Source organism: Podarcis vaucheri, assembly GCF_965113315.1.
Source record: "Podarcis vaucheri genome assembly, chromosome: 7".
Taxonomy (NCBI): Eukaryota; Metazoa; Chordata; class Lepidosauria; order Squamata; family Lacertidae; genus Podarcis; species Podarcis vaucheri.
The window spans coordinates 10,148,174-10,164,344 of NC_138765.1; the positions used below are offsets into that span (position 1 = coordinate 10,148,174).

Consider the following 16,171-nt stretch of genomic DNA (forward strand, 5'->3'; position numbering starts at 1 on the left):
TTCATATCCAGAGGCAACCTGAGGTGTGTTCTGATTGTGTTTGATATGAAATAGAGTTCTGCCATAAGGCACCATTGTACCCAGTCTCTCCCAAGCTCTCTTAAATGTTGTGTACAATTTCTTTCTTCCTGCATAGCAATCGGCAATACTTTTCTGTACCAGAGGACGCAACAGCAACTAGTTTCACGTCTGGGCAACTGTTAGACAGGCAGCATCCCAAAGGGTGTGCCCAGTCGGTCCCTGTTTCCAGGAGGTTTTCAAACTCAAGCAGATTTTTTGCACAATTAAAGCGGATTCAGGCACTCTGTCCCCACAGCGCAACAAGCAAGCCCTGAGCTGTCGCCTGCTATTTGCACCATCTAACAACAAATTATCTCCCACCCGCCCCCCCCCCAAAAACCCTGGTAGTTCAGTCAGAGGCAAATTTATCTCCCATCAGCCCCAGCCAGCATGACCAATGGTTAGAGGTGGTGGGAACGGCAGTCCCCAGGAGGGCAAAGGCTGGTCTAAAGAAAATTGATATTCCACTCCCCCCCCCCCTGCTCACTCTTGCCGTAATCTGTGCTGATTTGCTTTCGACAAAGCAATAAGAAGGGAGCCTGCAGAGAAATCAGCAAAAGCCATTTGACGGATCTTTCCCTTTCCCCAAGAAAGCTACAGCGATCGATCCTGGAGCACCAATCGATCAGAAGCGCTGGCTGATCTGAAAAGTTGCAGATGAGGTACGTGTCTGGTCCAAGCAGCGAACCTTTTTTGTTTTGTTTTTGTGGGGTTTAAAATGGTTAGGGACTTGGTGGTTTAAGTCTGTGGGTAGCTTGGCTCCTCCTCGTCTTCCTACCATGATCTCATGATGTTTAGTCTGGTGTCTTCTGTCTAAAAAGCCAAAAAGCGCCAGAGTGAAGGTTAGAGCAGGGGTGGGGAACCCTCTGCCTGCGGGCCAAATCTGGCCCACCATGTTGTCTTCCCCAGAGCACTCCCATTTGCCCCATATTATTATAGGCAACGTCCGGTGTGGGGCAGGTGGAGACTTTGCTGCGCTGGCTGCTCACCTGTCAATCGACTGCCATCATTAGGGTATCGGATGATTGACAGAGGAGTGGTCCTGCCCACCTATCAGAGTTAGCCCTATCAAAGATCTGTCCTGCCAGGTGGAAAAGGCTCCTCACCCCTGCGTTCAGGTGATTGGGGTACTGCCTACCAACCTCATCCTGCCTTCATCCATCCTGCCTGCCTTTTTACTTACAGGGCTTAGTGAGCAGGGAGAATCTGTGGCAGAAAGCAGTCCAGAATCAGAGGCAGAAGCAAAGGCTGTAGAGGAGGGGTGAGCAAGAGGCAGAGATGAGTCAGGCTAGTGAAGAAACCAGGGAGTTCTCCCCCTTCTGCTGTGACAAGCTCCCCTTTCCCCTGAACCTCCTTGCAGAACCAGGAGAGGCATGAAGAGGGCGGAGGAGATGTTCGCTTCATACAGCCGTAGTCTCTGATTGCTTGGGGAAAGCCCTAGAGAGGAGGGGACTCAGGCAGCTGTGGGGAGGCGGGGATTTTCAGTCTCGGCAACTGCAAGACCTGCCAGAGATAAGTTGCTTTGCACGCTAGGCCTGAGCAGATCCTGTTTTTGTCAAGAAAGAGTCCACACCAACTTGCACGGTGTGATTTACTGCTGGCTCGCTCCTGACACCAAGCAGGTTTTGCCCTGGCTCCAGTCTTGCCATGTCTAGCCCATTAGGTCCAGTCACGGACGACTCTGGGGTTGCGGTGCTCATCTCGCTTTATTGGCCGAGGGAGCCGGCATACAGCTTCTGGGTCATGGGGCCAGCATGACTAAGCCGCTTCTGGCGAACCAGAGCAGCTCACAGAAACGCCGTTTACCTTCCCGCCGGAGCGGTACCTATTTATCTGCTTGCACTTTGATGTGCTTTCAAACTGCTAGGTTGGCAGGAGCAGGGACGGAGCAACGGGAGCTCACCCCGTCGTGGGGATTCGAACCGCCGACCTTCTGATCAGCAAGTCCTAGGCTCTGTGGTTTAACCCACAGCACAAAAGCAAATCTGAGCTGGTTTCAGAACGGCCAGTCTGACGGCACACAAGTCACATCTGATGCCTCCGTCCACTGGGTGCTACGGGTGCAACAAGACAAGGCAGCCCCTTGCTTGGGCTGTCAGGCACACAGCACGGCCTCTCATGCCATCAAATGGTCCAATCTCGCTCCCCTTCCATCGGCTACCACGGCTTGCCGAACGCAAGCCTGCTTTCCGCAGCCTTTGTGCCGGGCTGAGAGTCGGCGCTGGAACTGGGGCTGGCGGATAAGCTCTGGGTGCTGGGTGCGAGTCCGGGGAAGGGATAAGGAGACCCTAACAAAGACTTCTCCTCCATCAGAGACCCGGCAAAACCGTAGCCCCCTGAGTGTGGCGGAACCACGCCATTGTCGCAGGTTCGGTGTGCTTCCTGCCCCGGGTCGGCCTTGGGGTCCTGTTGCTTGCCTTGCTTCTTCATCTTGTACCGATGGTTCTGGAACCAGATCTTCACCTGGTTGGGGGTGAGGCGGGTGACGGTGGCTAAGTGCTCACGCTCTGGGGCTGTCAGGTACCTCTGCAACTCGAACCTCTTCTCCAGCTCATGAACCTGGGCCCGGGTGAACAGCACCCGGCGCTTCCTTTTGGACGGGTTCCCGGTGAAGAACGAGGGCGGCTTGATCACCTCGCCAATGTAGCCCAGGCAGTCAGCTCCGACTCCGCTGAACCCCGATGTCCCCACATACCTGGGGACTGGGGGGGGGGAGGAGAAAGAATGAGAGCAAGTCAGGCTGTCATTGAGAATCAAAAATTATCAGTCGTACCTTGGAAGTCAAACGGAATCTGTTCCAGAAGTCCGTTAGACTTCTAAAACGTTCCAAAACCAAATCATGGCTTCTAATTGGCTGCAGGAAACTCCTGCAGCCAATCAGAAGAAGCCCCGTCAGATGTTCGGGTTCCAAAATAATGTTCGCAAACCAGAACAATCACTTCCGGGTTTGCAGCATTCGGGAGCCAAAACGTCCGAGTTCCAAGGCGTTTGGGATCCAAGGTATGACTGTCTTTTTATCTTGTGAACCAACCTGAGATCTTCAGATGAAGGCGGTATAGAAATCAAATAAATAATCAAATAATAATAATCAAATGCAGAGTCCCATTTTTGGGTGGTGGGGGAGCTCTCCGTAGCATGTGGATCCTTGCAAATCCACACTATACATTTAAAGCAGCGGTTCCTCGTTTTTTTCAAACACTCAATCTCTCTCAGCCCCATAAATTCATCCGCAGTGACCCATGCCCCATGTTCGGAATAGCGGTTTGCATGACCCACCAAGGAAGCACAATAAAATTCAAAACAACAACTAATTGTGCAACTTTTCAAAATCTATGTATTTTTTGCTCTATAAGACTCACTTTTTCCCTCCTAAAAATTAAGGGGAAATGTGTATGCGTCTTATGGAGCAAATGCAGGCTGTGCAGCTATCCCAGAAGCCAGAGCAGCAAGAGGGATTGCTGCTTTCACTGCGCAGCGATCCCTCTTGCTGTTCTGGCTTCTGGGATTCAGAATATTTTTTTTCTTGTTTTCCTCCTCCAACAACTAGGTGCGTCTTATGGTCTGGTGCGTCTTATAGAGCGAAAAAATTTTAGTTTGGTTAATTCAACAAACGTGATGCCCTTGATCCGGCGATCAAAAGCCCGGTCCTCATTTTAGCTCGGCTGGTTAGCATGCGGTGCTGATAACGCCATATATTCATATTCAGCGCACCTTAAAAACGCACAACTTCCGCCAAATAATCCTGTAATCAGTAGGTCAAGGAAATCTTAGCTCCATGAGAGGGGAGCTACGGTTGTCAGAATTCTTTGGGGGAACTCGGTGCTTTAAGCGTGCACTGAATATACTGGGGATGCTGGGGCCAAACGGGTTTTCTGCCGGCAAAACTCCGACGCCATTTTCCAATGCGAGGGATACTGGACTTTCACTAAAAAGGTAAGAACACAAAAAGAGCCTAGCTGCAGGAACAGGCCAAGTCCAGCATTCTGTTCTCACAGCGGCCAGCCAGATGACTCCGGGGAACCAGGACAAAAGCTGATATTATTTTCCCCAAATATCCCTGGGAATTGTAGCTCTACCGGCCCCGTTCTTTGTAGGAAAGAATATGTTTTATTTCATAGATTATAGAGTTCGAAGGGACCCCCATGGTCATCTGGTCCAACCCCCTGCCACGCAGGAATCTTTTGCCGAACGTGGGGCTCAAACCCACAACCCTGAGGTTAAGAGTCCAGTGCTCTACCGACTGAGCTATCCAAAGTGAAATACTCCATTCCATTCGGTTTCTTCCCATGTGCAAAACCCACAGTCAGCATCCCAAGCCACTGAGCATGCTCAGTTGTCATAGGGTTGGGTATTTGGGGGTGGGGGTGGGGAGTCCCCCTTAATGGGTTTCCCCACAAATCTGGGGTTCCCCCAAGGCCACTGATACTTCCCTCTTGGGTGGTGAAAGGGGCTGTCCTGACTACATACAAATAGACATGAGGACAATGAGTTTGATTTTATTATACAGTGGTACCTCAGGTTAAGTACTTAATTCATTCTGGAGGTCTGTTCTTAACCTGAAACTGTTCTTAACCTGAGGTACCACTTTAGCTAATGGGGCCTCCCGCTGCTGCCATACGATTTCTGTTCTCATCCTGAAGCAAAGTTCTTAACCCGAGGTACTATTTCTGGGTTACCCGAGGTACCACTGTATAAGATTTGGTTGCATACCATAATGTATATTTGTAATCTATCGGGTTGTCCTAACTTTTCTTCCAAGGAGCGCAGAGTGCTTTCTGTCCTCACAATGAGCCTACGAGGAAGGCTAGGGGCAGGCAGAGGACGGGCATAGATCAGTGCTAGAGTGCAGGCTTTGTAAGCAGAAACTGTGGAGAGTTGCTGCTGCTGCCAACCTGTGTAGACATTACTGAGCTACACCATTGGTCTATCTCTGAACAAGGCAGCTTCCTATGTTGTTTCAAGGCATAGCTGTCAACGTTTCCCTTTTTTCAAGGGAAATTCCCTTATTCCGAATAGGATTCCTCGCAAGAAAAGGGCAAAGTTGACAGCTATGTTTCTAGGTCACCCAGTGAGCAACCAGGACTCTCTGGTCTAAAAGTCTAACCACTACACCACACTCCCTCCGTACATAATAACAACATTCTGACCTGTTCCAAGGCACGGTTCCCCCCTAACTTCTGATAGCAGGGGGATTCAAATTGTAGTTTCAAAAATAGGGGGTTGACTTTTTGAGTGTGTAAGAGGCATTCCTAGTCACATCAAGCGTAGGCCCCATTCCTGGTTGGAAGGTGGCAAGCCCAGGGCGAAGCTGGAAGATTTAAGACAGATAAAAGAAAGCCCTTCTTCAAGTAGAGCGTAGTTCAACTGTGGAACTCCCCGACACAAGAGGCAGGGACGGCCACAAACTTGGATGGCTTTCAAAAGAGGATTGGACAGATTCATGAAGAAATCTATCGGTGGCTACTAGACATGATGGCTCTGCTCTGCTCCACACTCAGAGGCAGCAACGAATACCTGGAGGGAAGAGTCCCGCTCAGGTTTCGCTCTCGGGTTTCCCGCAGGCTGGCCACTGCGAGAATAGAATGATGGACTAGGTGGGCCACTGGGCTGATCCAGCTACAGGCTCTTTTCATGTTCGTAACTCCCGCAGGGGTGCGACGGGCAGCCTCCTCCGAGAGCGTTACTCCGCCACATTTCTGCACTTGGCAGTTCAGAAGCCCGCTGACAGCCCCACACAAGTTGCCCTACAGACATTTTGCTTTCAAAAGTAACAACAGCAACCTATCTGACAGCTACTAATAATAAACTATTTGTACCCCGCCCATCTGGCTGGGTTTCCCCAGCCACTCTGGGCTCCTTCCAACAAAGATTAAAAATACATTAAAATGTCACACATTAAAAACTTCCCTGAACAGGGCTGCCTTCAGATGTCTTCTGAATGTCAGGTAGTTGTTTATCTCTTTGACATCTGAAGGGAGGGTGTTCCACAGGGCGGGCGCCACCACCGAGAAGGCCCTCTGCCTGGTTCCCTGTAGCTTTGCTTCTTGCAGTGAGGGAACCGCCAGAAGGCCCTCAGCGCTGGACCTCAGTGTCCAGGTGGAACGATGGGGGTGGAGACGCTCCTTCAGGTATACTGGACCTTTAAAGGTCAACACCAACACTTGGGTGTACATCACTTACATGAAGGGTAGCTAAGAGGGTACATCACTTACATGAAGGGTAGGGTCCGTCCGCGGTGCCAGAGGAGTACCACTCTGCGTGGGCCACCCCATTCCTGAAGTTCTCCTGGGGGTAGGCGGGCAGCTCTGCTGGGCCTGGGAATGCCCCTGGGTAGCAACCCAGCATGGAGTTCGGAGGCAGGCAGTTGCCGATGGAGAACCTGGAGCCCCCCAAAGGAGGCTGGTGGGTGCCGGGCATAAATGGGGCAAAATCTTCCAGTGCCTCTGCAGCAAACGTTTTGAGGTCCTCCATGTGGACGGATTATTCCTCCCCCCCAAAAGATGGAGGATTTAGAGCTGGATGCTGATACCCCTCCACACACTCTTTGACCTGCTATTCTTTCCCACCCCTCTCCAGACGGACTCTGCAATGATGGTGATTCAAGGGGCCTTCTCCTCCTTTTATCTCAAAGTCTGCACCTTATCAGGGATTTAAGTGCTCCACCTACGGCAATGGAGGTGGAGTGGGTGGGTGGGTGGGGGCGAAGGAGCCAGCCCCTCCTCTCCAGGAGTCTAACCAAACAGCAGGAGCTAAGAAACAGACAGTCCAAGTTAATGGAAGCGGAGAATTGGTTTGAGAGGGGAAGCTCAGTTCCCGAACCTTTAACCTGGGACATCTCGCTGGCATCACTGCAGACAAAGGTAGGGCCTATCTGTCCCTGACGAGGCATGCTGTCTCCAGGCATGCCACCCGGATGGCTGTACACTGGGTGCGGGATTTCGTTTTTGTATTTGAATCAGGTTTCTAGTCCACATGGTTGCAAAATTGGCATAATTGCGAGTGGGCCATGGCTGCTGAGATCTCGGAAGCACCAGAGGAAGGGGAGGATCAGTGGCGTAGCGTGGGTTGTTAGCACCCGGGGCAAGGCAAGTAATTTGCGCCCCCTAACCCGTGGATTTGCGCCCGCTAACCCTAACCCCCAGATGTTGCGCCCGGTGTGGCCTGCACCCCCCACGCTACACCACTGGGGAGGATTCTCCGTGGTCAGAAAACAAGGCAGTGGTCCCCCATAAACCAAATGACTGGAGCAAAGCTAACAATTGTATCAATTGCAGGGCTTTGGAGTCTTCTGAGAAGCAGTGATAGATCAGACAATTTCAAATGACGTTCACCGTTCTTTAAGCCGTAGCTGTGACAGAATTAGTAGAATCCGCCTCAATTTTTTTAAAAAATAGGTGATCATTAAAAAGTAATCGAACACTCATAGAATTAAAACAGTACACAAAGGTCTATTTAAGAATGCAGATGCTGTAACTACGACGACAACAAGGAGGTGGAAACGCACGTATTTGGGAAAATAACCTGTGCAAAGGCACTGTTTTAGGGGAACGGCGTTGCAAAAAGGTGTACATTTGGCAAACTGACCAGGCTGCCAGCTGACATTTTGGGCCAGCTGGGGCCTTTCCCCTCACCTCCTCCTGTGAGAGGATATTTATTTGCCAGGCTCCATGTGGACTTTCAAGAAGTCCCTGGGGAAATTGATATTGCATTTCAAATCCCCATCCAGTCACCACCCACCACCAGAATTTCACACTATCCCTTTCCTCCTCTCCCTCCTTAACATCCCCATAATAATTCCGATACAATTACCTTAATAACCCTATTCCATTCAATATTTTATACACACTGCTCCCTATAACCATACTGTTAAAAGCACGTGAGCTTCCCATTCCTGGTTGCTTTCCACCTGACCCACACTCACCCAGCCCCACTGAAGAGGCTGGAGGAACATCGCTATTGTTTTATTGATTTTTTGATTTAATATGCTGTAAACCGCTTTGAGATTTTTATTAAAAATATAAAGCAGTATAGAAATCTAATAAATAAATATAAATAAATAAAATCCCTGCGTTCCATTGATTAATAATAAAATCAGATGTAATGTTTTTACATATGAACTTCTTGAACAGCAAATACAGTAAGCAACTGATTTGCTACTTAATTACAACTTATTTGATTCATGAACTAGTGAGTTAATACTGAAACAAACCAAAGGCAGTTTAAGTAGAAGACAGCAGGGAATAAATTTGGTGCTTTGGATTTTGCTATTTATTTTGGGTTTTTGTTTTTGAGGCTTTTCCGGTGAATTTGTTTTTGTGATGGTGTGCAACCCAGTTCAGCTACTGATTGATTGATTGATTGATTATGTGACTGAGGAAATGGATAAAATCAGGATATCTTCAGTGCAGGTAAGGAAAAAATAAAAATTTTAATCTTTATCATATACAATACTGTCGTATTTATTTTATAGTACAGCACATTAATTATTGCTTTCATTTTATGGATCAGTGGTCTCATTAGATAGTAAAATTCATGTTAAGTTGCTGTTTTAGGGGTTGTTTTTAAAAGTCTGGAATGGATTAATCCATTTTGCATTACTTTCTATGGGAAAGTGCGCTTTGGTTTTGGAACACTTTGGTTTTGGAATGGATTAAGTTTGAGAACCAAGGTTCCACTGTAGTACAAATTAATTTACTCTCTCAGCAGCTTCATTAGGGCTATTCCTTAGGCTTTTGCAGTCTTCATCCTCGTCCCCTAGTGATGAAAAGTGCCATGTCCCTTTACCTTCCAAAAATTTTCGCACCGCAGATTGTTTAGCGATTGCCTGGGCAGGTTTATCTTCCAGATGTTTATTCTGGGTTTTGAAAGGGCTGCTTCACTTTCTGCCTCCTCCTTCGGACATAGAATCTATTATATTACGCAAGGCAACTTCATAAAGAGGTGGCTTAATTCAGGGATTTGTTAGATTCAACCATAAAATAACCTACGTAGAAGGGAATACTAGTCCACATTTCTACACACATATTAGCTATAATGGCAAATTCGAGCTAGGCCTTATTTTTAATGGCTGGATTTCCTGCTGACATTTAGATTATCCAGAATAATTGTTCTGTCTTCTTGTTTTGTGACCATAATAATTTTTGTGGCGGTATCTAAATTATAGCTTTTGTGGCAGTATCTAAATTATAGCTTCCTTTTGAATGGCATAAATTCCAAAGAGTTATTTCTATGATCTTCCCAATGTTTCTTCTGTAGGAAATGTAATCTGACAAGCATATTGTTGATTCCACGTGGCAACACGTTCTTTTCTAAAGATCAAGTGTTTATACTGTTCTAACCAAGCTTTTTTTTCTGTTCTTTGAATGAGTTTTTACCCTGTTGTATCTTCTGTAGCGCAGCCATTAAGGCTGATACCTCAAGATTTAATCTGCATCAGTGGCGTAGCGTGGGGGGTGCAGGGGGGGCCGGCTGCACCGGGCGCAACATCTGGGGGTTAGAGTTAGGGGGTGCAAATCCATGGGTTAATGGGCGCAAATTACTTGCCTTGCCCCGGGTGCTGACAACCCACGCTACGCCACTGATCTGCATAATGCCAAAACTGTAATTTTGCCACTGTTTTGGTTGTGGTTTGTCTTTCCTGACCTCCCTGGGGCGCAAGGCATGGAAGTCCTGGGCTGCCCAGATGACATGACCCCCACTATCAGCTTGGCTGCAGGAGTTGCTAGAAGGAGGCGTACAAGACGCCATCCAACCATCACAGAGGCTCCACTCCAGATTTGTGTAGGGTTTACTCTTTAGCCTTTTCTGCTCACAAATACACTGGTACCTCGGGTTACAGACGCTTCAGGTTACATACGCTTCAGGTTACAGACTCCGCTAACCCAGAAATAGTACCTCGGGTTAAGAACTTTGCTTCAGGATGAGAACAGAAATCGTGCAGCGGCAGCGGGAGGCCCCATTAGCTAAAGTGGTGCATCAGGTTAAGAACAGTTTCAGGTTAAGAACGGACCTCCAGAACGAATTAAGTTCTTAACCCGAGGTACCACTGTATATCCCACAAGGCAGTGGAGGTTTGGGACAGGGGTTGGCAAACTAAGGCCTGGGGGCTGGATGCGCCCCCCCCCCAGGCTCATAAATCCGGCCTGCACCGCGAAGCCGAGACTCCCAGCGATGGCAACGGGAGGAAGAGGCCAAGGGCAGCAGCTCTGTCGATCAAACATTGTGCCTGGTTTACCTCAGCACGGCACGGGGACGTCTCTGCCAATCAAACACTGTGCCCAGTTTGATTGGCAGAGCCGTCGCCACAACCCTGGTGCTCCTGTGGGCCAGAGAACGGAGCAGATGAGCTCTCTCTTGCTTACCCGCTTCATGAGAAGCAGTGGTGGTCGCGGCGGTGGCAGCCTCTGGGAAGGTAAGCGCAACGCCTTCTTTCTCTAGGCGGGGAGGAAGCCCATTTCATGCCACCACCGCTAGCCCTTTGGCAAATGGAGCTGGGGAGAAGGACTACTTGCACCCCTTGCAGTGTGCATAGGAATTCGGTGTTTATTTATATATATGTACAGTCATACCTCGTTACGTTTGCTTCATGATGCGTTTTTTCTGGTTGTGTCCCGCGGCGACCCGGAAGTACTGGAAAGGGTTACTTCTGGGTTTTGCAACTCGCGCATGTGCAGACGCGCAAAAATGACATCACGCACATGCGCAGAAGCAGCAAATCGCGACCTGTGTGTGCACAGATGCAGGTTGCGTTCCTTTCAGGTTGCGAATGGGGCTCCAGAATGGATCCCCTTCACAACCAGAGGTACCACTGGAGAGAGAGAGAGAGAGAGAGAGAGAGAGAGAGAGAGAGAGAGACTGGCCAGTGTGGTGTAGTGGTTAAGAGTGGTGGACTCGTAATCTGGTGAACCGGGTTCGCGTCTCCACTCCTCCACATGCAGCTGCTGGGTGACCTTGGGCCAGTCACACTTCTGTGAAGTCTCTCAGCCCCACTCACCTCACAGAGTGTTTATTGTGGGGGAGGAAGGGAAAGGAGAATGTTAGCCGCTTTGAGACTCCTTCGGGTAGTGATAAAGCGGGGTATCAAATCCAAACTCCTCCTCTTCTCTACAAGGTCTGAGGGACCGGCCCCCTGTGGAAAATGTTTGCTGGTTTAGGATGAGAGTTTTCCTAGATAGTTACCTAGATGGGGCTGATGAGCCCCACCAGCCCCTCACTTCCCTCTACAACCTGTGCAGAAACTGCCTTCTTGACCTTTGGACCCACTCTTAGTCTGGTCCGCTCCATCTGACTGCAGGGTGGGGCCCAAAGGTGGACAAACGACCCCAGAAGGAGCATGATGTGTCACCCACCAGATGCACGACCCCTCCCCTAACAGCACATCGTCTCTGGAGGGCATCAGCTTGGGGGAAAAGGTGTCAAAAGGGAGCCATGTTATTTTCTGTGGGTCCACTAGGAGGGGGTAGAAACCAATTTTCTGGTTTCTGATCCCTGCTGGCATTGAGTTTACAGACTCTCTCGACATAATGGCTTGCTTATATTGTATACACTTGAAGAGTTTTACCAGGGGAGTCAGGCCTAGTCCTTCTGATCAGAACTGGCCTGGCATCCAGGATTGTGCTTTGATCTCGTGATGCTGCCTTGCAAATGAAAGATGGCATAGCCCCTGTGTATGAGGTCTGCCTCTGCTTTTGATTCACAGAACTGTCACGCAAGACACGCACGCCTTGCAGGGCAACAGCCGCCTGTTCGACTTTGATGTGCCACAGTAAATCAGCCACACCCCAGCACAACCAATCGGGCAACATCTGTGCATGAGGGAAATGCCAAGCTGGTTTTATGCGACAAACTCGGCTTTCAATCACAGCTCTACAGGAAATCACAGCCCTGCCCTGACCCCAGTTATGGATAAAGGCACATTAAGCCCTTTTGCACGAACATGAATGCGATGCTCGATTCTCCACCCTCTTCCCACAGAACCAGAATGGGAGAAACATCTGACACAGCTATGGTAATGTTCTCTGCTCATTTGGGTCTTCCCTTGGAGGTTTTTAAGCAAGGTTGAATATAGTGGGGTAGGAGAACTGAAAAGGATGCCAATATATTTCACATCTGGCAACCAGTGGGCCCCTTTGGTTTCAGATGGTACATGGCTGAAATTTGGTATACTGACCAAACTAAGCTTCCCCGTGTATAATTTGATCTAGGAAGCTTAGTTTGGTGAGAATCCAGTATACATTTCCAGAGTTAATGATACATTACTTCAGGCCAATGAGCTGCCATAGCTGCCAGAGGGCTGTGTAAATTTGAGTCCTGGGGTTTTTAGACTTGTCTACCCGTGTACCTTCTGATACCGAAATGGCACATTGCTTGCTAGATGTGAAATATTTTTCAGTTCTTCCAACTCACTCACGGCCTAGGACCCTCGTACCTACGGGACCGCCTCTCCCGGTATGCCCCACGGAGAGCCTCAAGTCTATAAATAGCAACGCCCTAGTGGTCCCGGGCCCTAAGGAAGTTATCTTGGCTTCAACCAGACCCAGGGCCTTTTCAACACTGGCCCCGGGCCTGGTGGAACGCTCTCTCTCATGAGACCAGGGTCTTGCAGGATCTGATTTCTATCCGCAGAGCCTGTAAGACAGAGTTGTTCTGCCTGGCCTTTGGCTTGGTGCCAATTTGATTCCCTCCCTCTCTTTCTTTTTTCTTTTCCTTTCTCCTCCTGCGATGAGGCTACATTTTAATATTTTAATATTTCAATATTTTAATGTTGTATTTTAGTTTTGTTTTTAAGTTGTATTTATTCAACTTGTTTTTATTATTGCTTGTTAGCCGCCCTGAGCCCGGCCTTGGCTGGGGAGGGCGGGGTATAAATAAAAATTATTATTATTATTGTTATTATTAATATTATTAATATCTCCTGCAAACCAGGTGCGTATTCTGTGTGGTGTGAACAAAGTGCTCGTTTCCACTAACAGGCTGGGTGAAAGCATGGCGCTATCTGTCCCAGTGATTCAGGGTGCAAACTCTGCGCTTTCACTCAAGGACAACACAGACATGAAGAAATCAAGAAAAAGATGTGTGAATTAAGGATGTCAGCTGAATCTGGCCAAAGATGGGAACTGCGAGGTTCAGTGCTAACAGCCAAGACTTCCTAAACATTAGGAAGAACATCCTGACAGTAAGAGCTGTTCGACAGTGGAATTTGCTGCCAAGGAGTGTGGTGGAGTCTCCTTCTTTGGAGGTCTTTAAGCAGAGGCTTGACAACCATATGTCAGGAGTGCTCTGATGGTGTTTCCTGCTTGGCAGGGGGTTGGACTCGATGGCCCTTGTGGTCTCTTCCAACTCTATGATTCTATGATTCTATGATTCTAGCACAGAACAGCACAAGTTTGTTCCCTCGGGTCTGAACAACAAGTGGTGTTTGCTTGATGTTGTTTTCTGCCATTTCTCATGCTGTTAAGACTTCGCATCTGTGATTTGGCAAGAATTGGGATTGATGGGATGTCATTTGTCGAACAAATTTCCCTAGTAACTGCCAGGTTTTCTGAATCCAGGGAGCGTTTCTTGAGAAGATCTCATGTGCAGAAAACACCCTCTCGACTGTTGGATCCACTCTTGGTCCCATCTGCTCAATCTGTCAGAGCCTTTCTGGCTACCTGGTTTGGGTAGCCAGTTGAAGCCATTCCTGGAGTGCGGGTGACAGCTTCTAGAAGCCACAGGTGAGAGCTGAGTCCAGCGTGGGGACCAAAGGTGGACAAACTACCCCAGAAGGAGCGCATGTCCTCCACCAGAGGTGCTAACCCTCCCTTACCACAGCCCCATAAACCCCAAACCTATTTGCCAAAACCTGGGTGGTGTACATGAAAATATGTTATTGTTGTTGTTTAGTCATGTCCAACTCTTCGTGACCCCCTGGACCAGAGCATCCCAGGCACTCCTGTCTTCCACTGCCTCCCGCAGTTTGGTCAAACTCATGCTGGTAGCTTCGAGAACACTGTCCCACCACCTCGTCCTCTGTCGTCCCCTTCCCTTCTCCTTGTGCCCTCCATCTTTCCCAACATCAGGGTCTTTTCCAGGGAGTCTTCTCTTCTCATGAGGTGGCCAAAGTATTGGAGCCTCAGCTTCAGGATCTGTCCTTCCAGTGAGCACTCAGGGCTGATTTCCTTAAGAATGGATAGGTCTGGTCTTCTTGCAGTCCATGGGACTCTCAAAAGTCTCCTCCAGCACCATAATTCAAAAGCATCAATTCTTCGGCGATCAGCCTTCTTTATGGTCCAGCTTTCACTTCCATACATCACTACTGGGACAACCATAGCTTTAACTATACGAACCTTTGTTGGCAACGTGATGTCTCTGCTTTTTTAACACAGCAATAATAACAGCAGTAAAAGCATCAATGGAACTTACTTCTAATAAATTTCTTCTAAGGCTTGTGTGGAGAGAGTCTCTCCCTTTAAATTCCTAGGAGTTTATCTCAGTGAAGACCTTACTTGGAAAATCAATACAACCCAGGTGGTTAAGAAAGCCCAACAGAGACTCCATCTCCTCAGAGTCTTGAGGAAGAACAATGTCCATCAACATTTGATGATCTCCCTCTACCGGTCCACAATAGAAAGTGTCCTTTCATACTGCATCACGGTGTGGTACACTGGTTTGACATCAGCTGATACAGAGGTTGGTGCCTACAGAGGGTGGTGAATACAGCACCAGATATTATGGGCTGTCCCGTGAATCCACTGGATGACATTGCGGAAGAACGTTGCCTCAGGAGAGTGAGGAAAATTCACACCCTGGCTGGCACTTTCTTGATCTCCTACCCTTGGGCAGAAGATATAGAAGCATGATTAGTCGCACCAACAGGGTAAAAAACAGCTTCTATCCTGGGCTGTTAGGCTGCAGGATGAAAAGATAACAACAGGGCAACAGACTTTCGGGTTTGGTGGGTGTGCGTCAGTAAAGGAGGGGAATTAAGACTAAGAGAGCTGAGTGGGGGGGGGTGCTGCTGGTGTAATCTCACTGTATACAAGTTGTACAAGTGACAATAAAGTATTTCAATTCTAAGTATGCTACAGGATCACAGCCTTGCTTGGAAGTATGTTCCCCTGGGAAACCAGAGGCCTTTCTCCTGGGCATGGTCGGCCAATTGGTGCCAAAGAAGGACAGGACTTTTTTATGTATGCTACAACAGCAGCAAGAATACTCATTGCAAAGTATTGGAAGACACAAGATTTACCCGCTCTGGAAGAATGGCAGATGAAGGTGATCGACTACATGGAATTGGCAGAAATGACTGGCAGAATCTGAGACCAGGGAGAAGAGTTGGTGAAAGAAGACTGGAAGAAATTTAAAGACTATTTACAGAAATATTGTAAAATTAATGAATGTTAGAAGGATGTTGGATAGAAACGAAGGGGTTTCCGGCTGTAATGCTTTAGGAGATACAAAAAAAAAAAAAAGGTTTATAAATGGGTAAAAGCTTAATGGTAAGGATTTGCTGAACTAACAAATTGGACTGGAATACAAAGAAGGGAGGTATGAGGAGGTCTGGGGAAATAAGCGTAAGGAAGATATGTTATGGAAAATTATTTGTTTTTTAAACTGTTTTTATGTTGTATTTTGTATTTTGTTTCTTTTTACTTTTTTCATTGTTATATTTTAAAAAACTTTAATAAATATCTTTTAGGGGGGGGAAAGGAAGTATGTTCCCATGGAACTAATACGCCACGCCCATAAAATTTGATTATGTCTGCCGAGGGCTGTGAAAAATCAGATGTTGCAGGCTGCCCTTCCTGAGCTCTGCCCATGCATTGTCAGATCAACATCCAGAGAACCACAGACTATGCCATCCTCGCTCTCTGTGTATCCCTCGGGCCACGTTCAGGCATGGTTGGCTTTTAACACGCGATCGGGTCATTTAGGAGCCTCCGGCTCTCACCGCTCAACTGCTTAATGTTGCAGAACCAAAGTCCTTCCTTCCTTCCAGAATGTTCCCGCTAAGTGCTAATCGGGTGCTTTTAATAAAATAACAGCCCGTAACCCTGTCGATTATCCAAGCTCCTTTTTTTCCTTTTGCAGACCCGGAGACGACACGTGAAACCCTCGCTTTGCACCTGCG

At 48.1% G+C, this 16,171-nt stretch overlaps 1 protein-coding gene across 1 annotated transcript; it reads right to left on the bottom strand.

The window, feature by feature from the left end:
• Nucleotides 1-1,797: 1,797 nt before the first annotated feature.
• On the bottom strand, nucleotides 1,798-6,666 carry LOC309538122 (homeobox protein Nkx-2.4-like). Its single transcript, XM_082233370.1, has 2 exons — nucleotides 6,273-6,666; nucleotides 1,798-2,762 (listed from the first exon to the last, which is right to left on the bottom strand). Exons 1-2 carry the CDS (start codon nucleotides 6,529-6,531, stop codon nucleotides 2,218-2,220), a joined length of 804 nt encoding a protein of 267 aa, XP_082089496.1. The 5' UTR covers nucleotides 6,532-6,666; the 3' UTR covers nucleotides 1,798-2,217.
• Nucleotides 6,667-16,171: the final 9,505 nt, after the last annotated feature.